General features: G+C 35.6%; 1 protein-coding gene across 1 annotated transcript; it reads right to left on the bottom strand.

The window, feature by feature from the left end:
* Positions 1–1,667: 1,667 nt before the first annotated feature.
* Positions 1,668–12,355, bottom strand: LOC124158789 (pancreatic lipase-related protein 2-like). Its single transcript, XM_046534108.1, has 12 exons — positions 12,335–12,355; positions 10,894–11,017; positions 9,856–10,007; positions 9,482–9,598; positions 9,247–9,393; positions 8,426–8,534; positions 7,675–7,782; positions 5,604–5,902; positions 3,676–3,817; positions 2,949–3,075; positions 2,173–2,376; positions 1,668–1,841 (listed from the first exon to the last, which is right to left on the bottom strand). Exons 1-12 carry the CDS (start codon positions 12,338–12,340, stop codon positions 1,757–1,759), a joined length of 1,620 nt encoding a protein of 539 aa, XP_046390064.1. The 5' UTR covers positions 12,341–12,355; the 3' UTR covers positions 1,668–1,756.
* Between the last annotated feature and the right edge of the window lie 2,067 nt (positions 12,356–14,422).

Genomic DNA, 14,422 nt, shown 5'->3' on the forward strand with positions numbered 1-14,422 from the left:
AACTCGCCTACAACGCACCTCCGACCACCAGTCCTCTCTTTCTCTCTCCTGCGCTCGGGGCCTTCGTCCATACCCACCCACCGCTGCACTGAATGCCTCGTCCCGGTGCAATTCCCTTTTTGCATGCGCCTACGGAGGTAGTGCACTCTTTGCACCGCGAGAGTTTTGGATTCAAATTCCGATGGAGAAAACGTGTAGGCATATGATGAGAATGGGCTGGGAGCGAATGGAAAACGCTCCAAGGTGCGCGGTCCGTGCGTTTCGGAATGGGATAATGTTGGTCCGCATTGAGTCATCCATCCATCCCGCATGAGGACTGAATGGCATGGCAAACACGGGCGGGGTCGAGTGGATGAGTGCCTGCCGGGAGCTCCAGAGGCCCGATATTCGTTGCAAGCGATCCTCGCGCCGTAAACATTGGAACCAAGGGAGTATACGTATACACACACCTGCATAGTACCCCGTTAGCCTCTTCCCACGGGTGCATGGCAAGAGTTCAGTTGGCAAGCTTTGCCTTTGCATGAATGCGGAAGTATAATTTATTAGTATGTTTCTAAAATGTTTTTTAATTGTACTACACCTGGTCCAGATGATTGGAGGCCCTACTATTTTTTTGGGTCCGTCCCTCGCGAGCCTGGATCCTCAGGAAAGGGGCGGATTTGGCTCGGAGTTGAAGGTGAACCCTCATTAGAGGGAGTGACCATCGGTGGTCCCCACGAGAGTGACACTAACCTTTTAAAAAAGTCAAAATTTCAAAATGTTCATATTGCTCCCCTAAATAGCGCTAAAATTATGAAAATCTGATGACGAGCTACACTCGTCATTGCGCCATTTTGGCATCGGATGCTCGTGACGAGCAAGACTCGTCATTTCAGCGCAACGAGTTCAAAGTGAGAATCAAAACGGACTACCCGGCTATCGTAAATATTGCTACTCAACAAGAAGACTGAGTATAATATGCTTGCAGCGGTAGTTCATTCCGTGACATGATGAATAACAAATGTATTCTTTCCACGCGATTTACATGGAAATTATTGGAAATAACCTTGATATTAAAATTTCATTAGACTGAAGAGATAATTTCCTGAATTCAAATCCTGGTCGTCCTCTTCAGAAGCCATTACCAGTGCCATCCAATTAGCGACTCCTTTGGAAATTATCTCAAAGAGCAAGTCACCGAATCCTCTTGATTATTTTAAAGTGCCTGCATTAGGTTAATTGGATGAAAGCATAGTAATTTTTTTATTAGGATTGTGGTGAATAATCAATATGCGGTATATTCTGTAACAGGTTAAGATTGGCGTGTAGGTCAAACACCTCTGGCGTATTGAAACACAGACTGGCGCGAGTATCATCAGTAATTTAGAAACTTAAGTGGTCCTCATGAGACTACAGGTTCCCAAGGTTGTTGTAGATATTCATTTGGTCTTTTTTAGATGTTTCTTACTCATTAATATTGATCCTTAAAGTGTGATCAAAGCTCTTCGTGTAAACCAATTAAAAACCGTAGGTTGATCTTACTTATCCAACTAAGGCACTTGCTCTTCTTGCATTGAGGGAACTCTTCTCAACCATGATCAACTTTAGAATTTCTTATTTTATACAAAATTTTAACGTTATTTCATCGTTTACTTGAGTTTCAGAGTCTTTTAAATAATAAAAATTACTAATGCTATACTACTACTTTATTTCAAGCTCAGTTTCATTCTGTTTGCATGTGATACATTGCCATTGGATGCATGTATGACGGGGACAATCAGCACTTCAAATTCACTGTTGTTGCCGCCCTGTTCTTGAAGAATAATGTTGGATCATTTGGACAGGTGGAACTCTTCTTGAAACTGAAATGGAGAAATTTGTGTCAAAAACATTCGATCATGTCCTACCACCAGCAATAAATGAAAACTTATTATTACAGCACAACTATTCACCAATATCTCGTAATTTGTATTGGAAAATGATTAAACCTTGTTCAATAATGAAATGACGAAAAATATCTGAAATTCAGACATTGTTAACGAGAGATGTATCTCCAAAAACGTCCACGCAGAGTAACCACGAATACCATTTTGCAAGGATAGGGTAATTTAAAAATTTTAAAGGCCAAAATATGAGTAAATTAGCCTATTATCCCCGATTATTTTTGTGTGAAAGTACAAAATTTTTACTCACTCATTTCCAGGGTAGTACCCGAGATTTGTAACCTCCAGCTTCGAGAGGTAAAGATCCGTGATACACCTGAAGCAAAAGTTATCCTTGCTGAAATAACCAGGGTTCCACTTCCACGTAACTTCTGCTTTGCCTATTTTACCAGTGTCAGTTGAGGAAAATCCAAGGAAATTGTAGGAGGAGCCGTTGTACATTTTTCGAGCCTCGCTTTATGGAAAGAAAATTCAAGGTAAAAAATATAATTAGTATTTTTTGTGGATATAAATTTGCGAGATAACATAATCCTCTGGTGCATATTGGTGAAAGTTCACCCCATTCCTGTTAATGGCTTGCAAGGTAATGTGTACATTTCGATGTAGCTGATATTCAAGGTTGCTTTTCATTCATGAATGCTCATGAGTTAGAGTTCAATGGTAATGGAATGTGCACATTTGACTATATTATGAACTGAAATAGAATCATTTATGGAAAATATTTTGCTTTTAAACAATTCCAAATGTCTTATATATACTTTTTATCAAATTTTCATGAAATTGTTGAAAATTACCGCTGGGATTTCGAGAATAATTTTACTTATTGAGCATGGTATAGCAGTCCATGATAAACTGATGGGAATGTATAAATTAAATCAAGGTATAACTCAAATTATTTAAAATTAGGTATTCTATAGTGCTACAATTATAAAGCATCCATAAAGTCTCTTACTGTATTTTTTCGTATTTTTAAACATTTTTAATAGTTAAACTTGTGCCTTTCGAGAAAATATCAAAGGTAATCACATTTCTGTCAGGTCCATTTTCTTTGCGACGCCGTCTTCGCCAGAAGCAGTGATGATAAGGTCCCCAATGGCAGGTATCTGTGCTTTGTAATCAGCTGGAAGCCTCGCATTTACGGCATAGTGATATCCTGCAAAGGTACAAGATTGCGGAGGCTGAAAAATATTTACATACATAAAGTCATTTGAGCCATCGTAAATTAGAGAGCTCACAAGGCAGTATAAAGCGTATACAAATTAATAAAAAAAAAACATTTTTAAAGGAAGCAAAGACAACGCAAAGGTTAGTTATTTTGTGCGTAGGGGCAATAGATACTTCTATTTTAATGGTTCAAATGATTAATTACTTAGCCGTTAGATTTTATGGTCTGACGGAAATGCGAATACGAGGTGGCTCCTCTGTCTTTGTGATTCGTACTTTAATGCTTGGAGCCAGAGAATCCATATAAACTTGAATTTATTTTGGCTTAAATGTTGTTTTTCAATCGGTTTTGGTTGTTATAATTCTTTTTTCCACCATTAATTCCATGTTTTTTGAGGATTTTAAATGTACAGAAATCGGTATTATTTTAATTGAAGAGAGTGCGTCGTTATACTTCGAAGCTAATGAAATAGGAACACATATCCAACTTTTAAAACTTTTCTCATACCCCCATTTTATGCTTATCTTTTTGAAAAATAGTACATTAATAATCAAAGACATCACATTGTTATTTTAAAATATTATTTACCGCAGAATGGGCTGTCAGAGTTGGTCTGCAAGAAGAACTTTCTTGTATCATTTGTAGGGTTATTTTTTCCTGGGTATTTGTCCGCGTCCAATCCCATCAGAGCACACTCCATGCCGTCATCACCGCACTTTGTGCAACTACCCTGAAATCAAGAGAAAAGAAAAAAATCGTTTATTTTTGCTTGAATAACGACTAAAATAACCTCAATCAATGTGGAATTCATTAATTGTTCCACACCAGTTACTGGAGCTATTGGAATCGTTGATATATTGCTTAAAATTCTCACTGTAACTCATAAACATCCGAATTGATCAAATTTTTATCATCAATCTGTGGAAGGAATCGTTTAAAAGGAGGTCTATAGCATGAAAATATGATTAATATTTAACCGTGCAATTTAAAAATCTAGAAATTTTAAATAAAACTCGCGTATCTCATCCATGAATCGACGGCTTCTATTGCTATGGTGATTATATAATGCCATAATATCGATCAATGTATATGATGGCAAAATTTATGAATATTTATGAATAAATTATTTATGACTATATTACTATGAATATTCATAGGTATTCATAAAGAAATTGTTATTTTTTCAACTTTTGTTTGTTTGTCATTATCGCTAATGATATCCTTTACACCAAAGAAAATATAGTTCTATAGCCTTCCCTAGATTTACCCAAATTATGAAATGAGTCGATTTGCTTAATTATTTTGCAGTAAGAACTCTTGAAAACCCAAATATTTAAAAGAATTATTTTTATTTGATATAATTTCAATTTTTTATAAAATGCTCGAATAAGTTACTTTTTTTAAACTCATAACATTAATGCATATTTTATTTTTTAATACCAACCGCGCAAAGCATTCTTTTTCTTCCTTTGACAAATTCTTTCTCTGAAAATTTTCATTCCTAGTGAAAGTAACGAAGCAATTTTGGAAATATATAGTCTTAAGTAAAAGAGATACGATATTTTAGGAATTACCATGCAGCTATAACCTCTTGAAGCCGGAATAATATCTGTTCAGATATGTTTTTCAATTATTTTGAGCAGGTATGAAAACAATACTTTCTCTAATGGAATCAAACGGCTTGTGACATCTATTTTCGCTCCTTAAATAACAATCGCTATTCACTCCTAAACAATCCTAAGATTGGTTTACGTAGCTCTCCACTCAATTCTTCTATCAGCTAATATTTTCATACCTATGTGTTTTTTCTCTGTCAGATCTTTCTTAGAGTGTTCCATCTATTCCATTTGAGGTTTTCCTTTTCTGTTCTTGCCATCTAATTATCCCTCAATGATTGTCGTCATCCGGATATCACATCTCAAGAAATGGCCAATGAGGTTGTTCCGTTTTCTTTTTAAAGTTTTCACGAGGCTTCTCTTCTCTTATACTCTTCTGAGGATTTACTAATTACTTACTCCATTGATCCATTTGATCCTCATCATTTTTCTGTAGCGCCACATTTCGGAGGCATTTTCCCTAGATTTTTCCGCGGTTATCATTGCCCATGTCTCACTTCCGTAGGGGATCATACTAAAAAAATATAAGCTCTGATAAACTCTTTCCTTACATTTATGTTAAAATTTTTGTAAGTAGATAGCCTTGGTTGAATGCTTTAATTGCTTAGGATATTATGCCGATAATTTATTTCTTGCTTCTTCCATCTCTAGTTATCCTGCTTCCTAAATAACAGAATTCACCAACCTCTTCCAGATTATGTTTCCCCATAATGTTAGTCTTGACTTCTTCTCTTCTGCTACATACTAATATCTTTCCTTTGTGCTTATGGTGTGTTGTCTTCTTGTTTAAGGATGTCGACCTACACGATTTATTTAAAGACTTTCATCAGATTAGCGATAACTGCGATTTCGGATCGGAGTGAACTCATTGCGTGTATTGTTGTTGAAAGGGGTGCTTACTTCGAGGAAGCTTTCGTAGGAATCGCAGAGGAATGCAGTGAACGGGCAGAGCCGCTCCTTGTCGCTTTCCTCGAGCTCCTCGCCGTAGCTCTCCGCCATATCCTCCTCGAAGAAGGGCGACGACGTGATGGACTCGAGGAACAGCAGCTCGGATCGGCTGTGCGAGCAAGAGGGCGCCTCGCTCACCGCGTCCACCATCTCCGAGATGTCCATCTTCATCGGGATGCTGCACCCGGGCTGACGGTAACCGCCGTTCGGGAAGAAGTCCACGTGACCGATGGCCTCCTCGATACCGAAACCTGAATGGCACGGAGCGAAAATAGCGCGGATGGTCAGCCAGTGGTTTGTTTAGAATATTAGAGGAGAAAGGTGGACATGCTGGTTTAGAAGAGATATACTAGTATTATTTATTCATATATTTATTACATATTACAACAAGTACGCTATTGCCTGGTTGCAGCATTCGATTTAAATAAATGAATGAATATGTTACCTATTTAAGTCCAAAGTAAATAGACATAAATTAAACCTAAAGAATAAATAAATTCATCAATTCAGATGTAATACAACTTACACATGAAGTTTGAACGAAATAACCCAAATTTCAACTCTCCTTAATAAAACAAAGTGCTATCAAAGTAGAATTGATGAACACTTGCTCGTAAAAAGTTTAGCATTTGCGAGGAAGATCTTAAAATCATTTTCAGATATGTCGTTCCACTTTAGAGGAGATACGGAGGAGACAGAGAGTTTGGATAGAGCAAAACCTAATTCAAATTCCGCGGAAAGGCAGTATTTTCTTAATGCGATGTCTTAAATAGTGGTGTTTTTTTTGTTTTTTCACCGGAGAGGAAAAATGCCGATGTAGTAGGGCTAGTCTGCAAGGGCATAAAAAAGTCGAGTGGAGAAATGAAAGAGCGAAAAAAGAGTTTGAATGTTGAGCAGGAGGCTGCAACTGGTTTGCCGATAGCCACCGTCCGAGAAGAAGCAAAATGGTAAATGGAGAATTGGAGGAGGCAGAGGATTTTGCTACGATGAAAACTGGTTGAAAAATGCAGGTTTCTGATTTCAGACTTTAAATTATGAATAAGGGGCCAAGATTGCGTAAATTTGAGTTACTTACAATTCTGGAGGTGAAAACGAGAAAGTGGTAGACATGGCGGGTAAGAGGATATAGACCTTTGGTGGCGGAAGAGTCAGAGAGTTAGGATGATGAGAAACCTGTTAAATATGTGCCATAAATGGCCGTAAATTATCAACTATCGGATTTTAAAGTGGATATTTTAGCTATTACACCCTGAGAGGAAAAGAAACTATAAAGTGCTTGCCATGGTGTAAGAGGCAAGGCAATCTTTTTGTGGAAATATCGGAGGGGACAAAGGGTTTTGATGAATCAAGTTTGAAGCGGCAAGGAAATGCTGAGAGTTGTGAATGGATACGTTGATTAAGTGATCGTCTTCAAAATACTTTTCCATCGAAAAAACAGCTCCCCACCTCATTATGTTGTTATCAGGCTACGTAAATGATTAAAAATCCTCAATTTAAAAATAAAATGGTGAACTAGCTAGCAAGACAGGTACATAAAAACGCGGCTCCTATGTGGAGAAGGTGATGAAATGAAACCTGGTACTTTTTTAAAATTATACTGATATTGTTGAAGGAAATGTAACGGTAGCCTGTAAGTACAAATAAATTTGTGCGGTATACTAGGTATAAAAGCGACCGTCAGCAGAACTGAATATTCGTTATAGATAAGAGTACGATGAAGCACTATACCCGAGTAGTAATATTTAGATTCTTCTCCTCAAAATAATAGAACTCATTATCAGGCTGATAATTGCTGCAGATATAATTTAAAAATACTTTTAATAACCAATTAATAGAGCTTCGATAAATGGCAAAGTAAATTTTTACCTTCCTATTAATTTTAAAAGAGAAAAATGAACATCTAGTATTTTTTTAAATTGAATGAGAGTTAACAGAAATAACTTTTCAATTAGTCATGAATTAACTTAAAATTATAGTAATACAACATTGTCTGTGAATGATGCGGTTAATTGGATTCTCTTACCTATTAATTCTGCATCAGTATGGATAATGTCCACAAATTTGGCATCCTTTGTGTCCAGACGAACGTAGTTTGGCATATCTGTGAACCATGGTCCAGCGGGATCCAATCCTTAAGGTGTGAAATGTGAAAGGATTTTCCTTCATTCAGCTTTTGAATTTTTAGCAAGTAAATTAATCTATTTCTCTTGAGATGGGAAGCAAACAAAATACCTTGAGCTATGTTTATTTTTTCGTCGTATTTCTAACTCAATAATTTTATTTTTCGATATTTTAGGTGCCGTATTGTTTTCTTGAGTTTAACGTATTTTTCGAAGAGACTCGTGCGCACAACCTTAAATACTACGCCTATTTCTTTGAAATTAAAGTTCATTTTTTTATTCAAGGACTTCCAAATAATTCATGCACTCATACAGCCTGCCCCTCTGATTTAGATATATTTTACAGCTATTACAAAATGACATTGAAAATTCATTTTAACACAGTTCACTCCTGGATGTAGGATTTAATTGCCATGGTGGATAAATTGAAATTTAAATTGGCTTCAGAAATTATTTTCAACGATAAACTTTTTTTACTGTATTTGTAACTGTAAAAATGGAATTTCATTCCTTTTCCCCGTATCCTTGATATTCTCAATCATGCGTTTTAAAATGAATAAATGTTTGAATGAAGGAGACGGAATTAATTGATTAAAAAAAGAACTATCAATAAAATTTTATCGCAACCAATGAACTCAAATGGCAATACGTTACCTGTAATTCGTCCCAATCCTGGTATCCTTTCTCCGGCATAACCTGCGGTATGCGCTCCAAGACTGTGTCCAATCAGATGGAAACTATCCGCAGACGCTCCTCTGGTTTTCTAATAGAGTGAATAATGATGAGAATTACAAAATGATCTCGCCAAAATCTATCAAAAAAACCACGTCTTTTCTCAAATACATGCAGCAGTATGCATGAATTAATTTTGGCCAAGTTCGATTCATTATCAAATCATTATTATTGTAGGTACTAGTGAGCACAATAATTCCTAGATGGGATGATATTGGACTAATGTTATTGTTAAATTAGATTATCTACCGATTCGATCGATGGATTTTTCTTCCTCATAGGAAAATCCACTAGAATTGGTAGAAAATTAATTGCGTATGCTTGGTTTCGCTATTTAGTGGGCCCTTTTCGCTTCTATAGCGTTAAGGTGTTTTTCGCCGTCCCCTCCCTTCCGTTTCTATCCTTTCTCAGAGGAGTCGGCGGGCTCCCATCGCGGCGGCCCCTCTATCCTTTTTCCTACTTTTCCAGCCCCTCCCCGGGTGATCGGGCGTATAAGCCTCGTGCTTGGTTCCTGGCCCCGGTGTGTTGTATCCTTAAGAGGGTTCACCTAGAACCCTCAAAGTTCTTGTTAAATTAGATATACTAGACTTGAGCATGAAAGTTTTGATATTTTTTTATAATCCTTGTAAGGTTTTAGATCACTGCTTGAAAAGATTTTTCTGAAAAACGGGTGTAAAATATCAATTTTAACATTGAGTTACAAATTTAGAGAAAATATTATAGAGAGAAAATATTAAACTTACAATTAATGTGTTCACTAGATACGCAATTTCCAATCCAACCACCCTCGTGTTGACAGCCGCCTGGTTGTAAGGCATGCCAGCGCCTTTGGACCAATCCACCGTCACTACGTTTATATTCATGCGCGTCAAGAGTGCATCCATTATATCCTGCGTTTTGTGAGAAAAATTACTCATTAGCGCATCGCACAAAAATTAAAAATCACGATGTATTGAATGGTAAATTCAATGCACTCACCTGAACCCAGTCTGCTTCTGCACTTCCTAGGAAACCATGTATTATGAATTTCGTTTTTCTGTTTCCTTTGTAGAATGTTGATGGCACCTTTTCCTTTTCGTCCACAGTTATCACCTCCTGTGGTCATAAATAACATTTTATTTCAGAATTTACATTTAATTTTTTTATTTTGCCCTTCTAAATGCATAATATGCAGCGAACTCTCTTCAAAACAAATAGAATTTGATCGCATAGGTTTTATGTTGGGCAGGCTTTTTCTAAGTTATCGAAGAATATCGTAGTGGGTGCTTCTTTTGCACATTTTTTCCTTGGTTATGTGCTATTTCATGGGCTTATTGATTGAATTAGTGACATAATACTAATTTTATACTCACACCACGCAAGTTTTCTCTGGTATGGAGGGTAAAAGTGACTCCAATTTCACTTGGAGATTCTGGTTGGAAGTTTACTGGTCTGTGGAGGGCATTGTACCAGTCCTGGGTAGTGTTTAGGCATCCGATCCTTAAAAAACACTTTTGATCAACCTCTGTAAAAAATTGACAGCATATTATTATAAAAATTGCAATAAAATAAAGAAAACAATTTTCTTTTATTTAAGAAAAGAGTGGCTTGTGCATGTGGAAATTCTTTAAATTCTATTTCGAACACATTAGACTAAATCTTATTTCATATTTTTACGAAAACTGCTCGCTGATAAGTATTCTTCTACAGATTAACAAATAACTGCTGTAAGTCCGCGAATAATATTTTTCTTCTATTTAATATCTTTCAAACGACGGAAAATCATCACTGCATCATAAGGAAATTTTGATTCTTGTGTATAAATACTAATCTCCCTGACAAATTTTTACTGTGGATGTGGATTTCGGAGCGTGTAAATCGCATCACCGTTAGTAAATATTAAGTACATGTTGTAAAGCGGCAATTTTTACATTCTAAACGGAATATAATTTCTTTATTCATTGAATAGTGATTTGAACGTTAATAAATTTAAATTAATTTCAAAATGATTAGCCCGTGATTTTAGCTGGTATTAGCAAGTTTTAACCCGTATAAAAATGAATTGCATTAAAAATTATCTGTCCATGCAGTACGATGGTAAAAAAATTGGTTTCATTCAACGATTACAGGGTTTAAATAACCTTTAATTTCCACCACCAATTTTCTTCAAGTCTGGAATAAATATATGATAATAAGTAAGTTTTTGTTGAACCGAAAAAAAAACCATTTTAATACTGGAAAATAGATCTTACTGAATAAATTTTATTTTAAAATCTACTATATACTGATAAACAGACAAAAATAATTATGCTAGTTTAATTTCTTTAAATCCCCCCGTAAGAATATATAGCTAAAACTTATTCTCCTTCATTACTACTAAGAAGTGTTAATGACTATAAACTTCTACTTACCACGGCTAAAAAGCCCTGCCTTAGCCTCTCTTTCAGGTGTAATAGACTTTGACAGCACCCCTGGAGATATGACCAGTAGAGCCGTGGCCAAGCACGAAATCATATCCAATGCCATTTTGCTGATCTGTAAGAAAATTATAGGTATTTCTAATGCCGTGTTCATCCCTCAAAATATACGAAGACATGAAATAGGATATTATTCAAACACTAATAAAATCAGCTCGAGTGTGTTTTGAAAAGAATGCGCCACTAAAAATTAAAATGATTTCAGAATAAGTTGCCATAATCAAGTAGGTAATAAAAGTTCTCTAGGTTTTGTTTTAAAATGTCCTCGCTCAAAGATCATCTTAATTAATGACACTAGGGAGCCTTTACGCTATGCTACCAATTATTTACGACTCTCTCACTATATTCTAATATTTTCATACGCAAAGTGAAAACAATTTAATGAAATCAACGGATGGAAATGTACCTCCAATGATGTGAAGTCAAAGAAGAAGTCTCTGTCAAATGTACCTCCATAATCGAATAGGTCTCTTATATACCCTCTCAGAAATATTTTTATCCACTTTGATGCATTATCAGCTTGCGTGATCTATCCATTTTACAGCTGTTCTCGACAATCAATTGTCAATCACAGCCCGCATTTGGTTTAGGAAACAATAAATCTGTAAACGCAGATTCGGGTTTGAAATTTACTCGACGAAGCCTGTGATAACAGAGACGCTATGCTTTTGAATTGCCACCTGAAGCAATCGCAGCTGCGCAAATGTATATTCACGAAAGCCACACTCATTTTGTTGGGATCCATAGGCTCTGCAGTTTAAATCAAACGAGCATAATTGTTATAAGGAATTATAACAAATTATCAACCTTAATTTCATCTTAGAAATATTAATTATTTCATTTCATTCATATCTTTCTTTCACATAACTTTCTCGGCAATAGCCTTTGGTGACAACGTTAAAGCATTACAACTACAAGCTTCTACAACGTACGCTTCTATGTCACGGACTAGGTAACCTTAGGTTTCAATTCTCTAACATTTCCTTTTAATTTGTACTTACTTTTCCACAATTCATCATATTTTTGTTTACTATCAATTACTATTCTTGTTTTGGCTCAAAGTGAAGAGAGTATATTACCTGTCTGCAATTTTTTCTTTTATTTATGTCTTCCGTAACTGTGATGTTATAAACAAACCGAAAATTTCAAAATATATTTTAATTAAATTAAGGAATTAGAGAACTATTCTTATGATAATTACATATGATAGGATACAACAGTTCATGCTCCAAGTGACTACTTTCAGAAATCACTTTGTCAGTTGTTCCTTTGTATCCTTATTCCAGGAATGAAGAATGATTATTCTGCATTTTCTTCAGCGTGAACACCATTCTTTGATTTAATAGCGATTGCATCATAGAGATATCAAACTTACCCACATTTTAACGCGTACTCCAAGTGCTGAACTATGGTTTCTTGCCTGAAATTAAGTCGTTTTGCCACCTTTCTTGGCTTACTGCTCTCTGGAACACTTATGCCTTATTTATACCAGTGATAGCAGGTTTATTAGAAACTCCATTGCAAATAATAGAAGAATATGGTAAAGTAAATAAAAGTCTCTTTCAAAAGAACTAAAAGAGTGCAGTTGGGGAAAATAATCTACATTACCTTAGCTATTCTCCGAAAGGAATAGCAAATCCTAAAGACACCTGAGCAAATTAAACTTCGCGAAGCTTGGGATAATGACCTTGTCAGAAAAATATTATTTTCATTCATGTCACCTTGCGCATGAAAATTACCTTGAGATTGGATGGTTATTTGGTAATCCATCTGGCAGTCGAGGTCATTTATACGTTACTCATTGATGCTAAGTCAGCCGCTATTTTTTCTTTCAAAATTCGACCTTAAGTTTCATAAAGTCGCTATTTCTTTCAAATTTAGTATCCTTCTTTTTTCCTAATTTTTAGGGAGAACGTTGCATTTGATATCCATTAAATTTCATGCTTTTCATAAATGTTTCGTCTCATCAATATCATCTAAGAATTTCTTACAGTTAACATGCATTTTAGTACTTCCGAAATGATTTATAAAGTTTTGACGATTCTTTCTTTTAAAATTTCTCTCATTTGAGAATCGGCCATCCAACTCTACGGAGTTAATGATTATTCATTTTTTAGTACTTTTTATCCCATTTCTAAATATGAAGTTTACCAAAAAAAGGGAGAATATGCGGAGACTTAGCATAGCTAGAGACAGTCAACGCTTGCGATTCGATTCATGAAAGACACCTCGAGCTTGAAACACAAAGTGAAAGTATAGTGACGCTTCTTAATTGGATCGAGGTAGAGATAACATATTACATCTGACCTCTGCAAATTCAATTACACATTGATAATTTAAAAGCTTTTTATCTCCTACCTAAACTGCTGTAACAAACTTGGAATGACTGTTTATTAGCTGTGTTTATATATAATGTTGTTTCAAATTGCAAACCACGCTATTTACTTCTGCCCCATGGAAGGTCATGTCGTACAGAGCAATGAAATAACACAGAATTAACTCGTGCAATTAATATAAAATATCACTGTTTCGTTTATAAACAAGACATAGACATTTTTATAGGACATTCATGCTAGCTTTATCTAATGTAGCCTTTTGAAAATTACCAACTGTTTCTAAACGCGCACATTGTGGCTCTAATATTTTTACCGGAATTCAATATCAATTTGACGTATTAATCGTTTTCCTTTCCATTTTGTTCACACTACTCCTTGCCTTTCGTGAGTGAAAGTTTTAAAATAAGTTTCTTAGAAAATTTCGTTCAAAATAATAAATTATTAATGATTTTCGTTTTTATGTGTTTGATAATACATCGATTAGGTGACGTCAACGTCAAATAAGTTACTCATAGCATTTAATCCAATTTTTTATCTCATGCTTTTTTACTTTAGGCTTAAATTTTATTGATCGCACTCTGACAATTACTTTTACGGTAGCAAGTAATTTAGAGAATTACTTCCTCCAGTCGGAGATTTCAAACTTTTGCTTTAGAAGCCTGCCACGTGAACGGCGCGGCGGTGAAATATATATGAATTGCCATAAGAAAAAAATTCCCCAGGGCGACAATCTAATCACGGGCCTTTAGATTATCGTGCCACTGCGGAGATCATTACGATTTGTATGTTCTTTTATTCCCAAGGTAATTCAGGAATTCAGGAATCCCAGGTTTTGCCTTATAATAATATTTGATATTGTGGCCCGGAAAGTCAAAGGTCCTTGGTTCGATTCCCGGTCCTGTGGAATTTTTTCTCGTGGCAATTCATTTATATTTTGTATGCATCATTGTTCAATGCATTGAGCTATTTATTGCTTACTTCACTTTTGTATGAAATCTCTATCATCTATTTCATTTCCAAACTCATCCTTTTTTCAAATTTAAATTCCCTCATCATTAATGTCCCAGTCCTTCGCTAGAGGGTTATATCGTTAGCGTCAAAAATATCTATGCATAGAAAGACTAATT

The sequence above is a fragment of the Ischnura elegans genome, chromosome 1, assembly GCF_921293095.1.
Source record: "Ischnura elegans chromosome 1, ioIscEleg1.1, whole genome shotgun sequence".
Taxonomy (NCBI): domain Eukaryota; kingdom Metazoa; phylum Arthropoda; class Insecta; order Odonata; family Coenagrionidae; genus Ischnura; species Ischnura elegans.

Excerpts from the sequence above, each read along its gene's own strand:
- LOC124158789 (XM_046534108.1), bottom strand. Across the intron at positions 8,535-9,246 it reads ATCTAGTGAACACATTAATT|AAAACCAGAGGAGCGTCTGC; the intron begins GTAAGTTTAATA and ends TCACTCTATTAG. Across the intron at positions 3,818-5,603 it reads CCTACGAAAGCTTCCTCGAA|GGTAGTTGCACAAAGTGCGG; the intron begins GTAAGCACCCCT and ends TCTTGATTTCAG.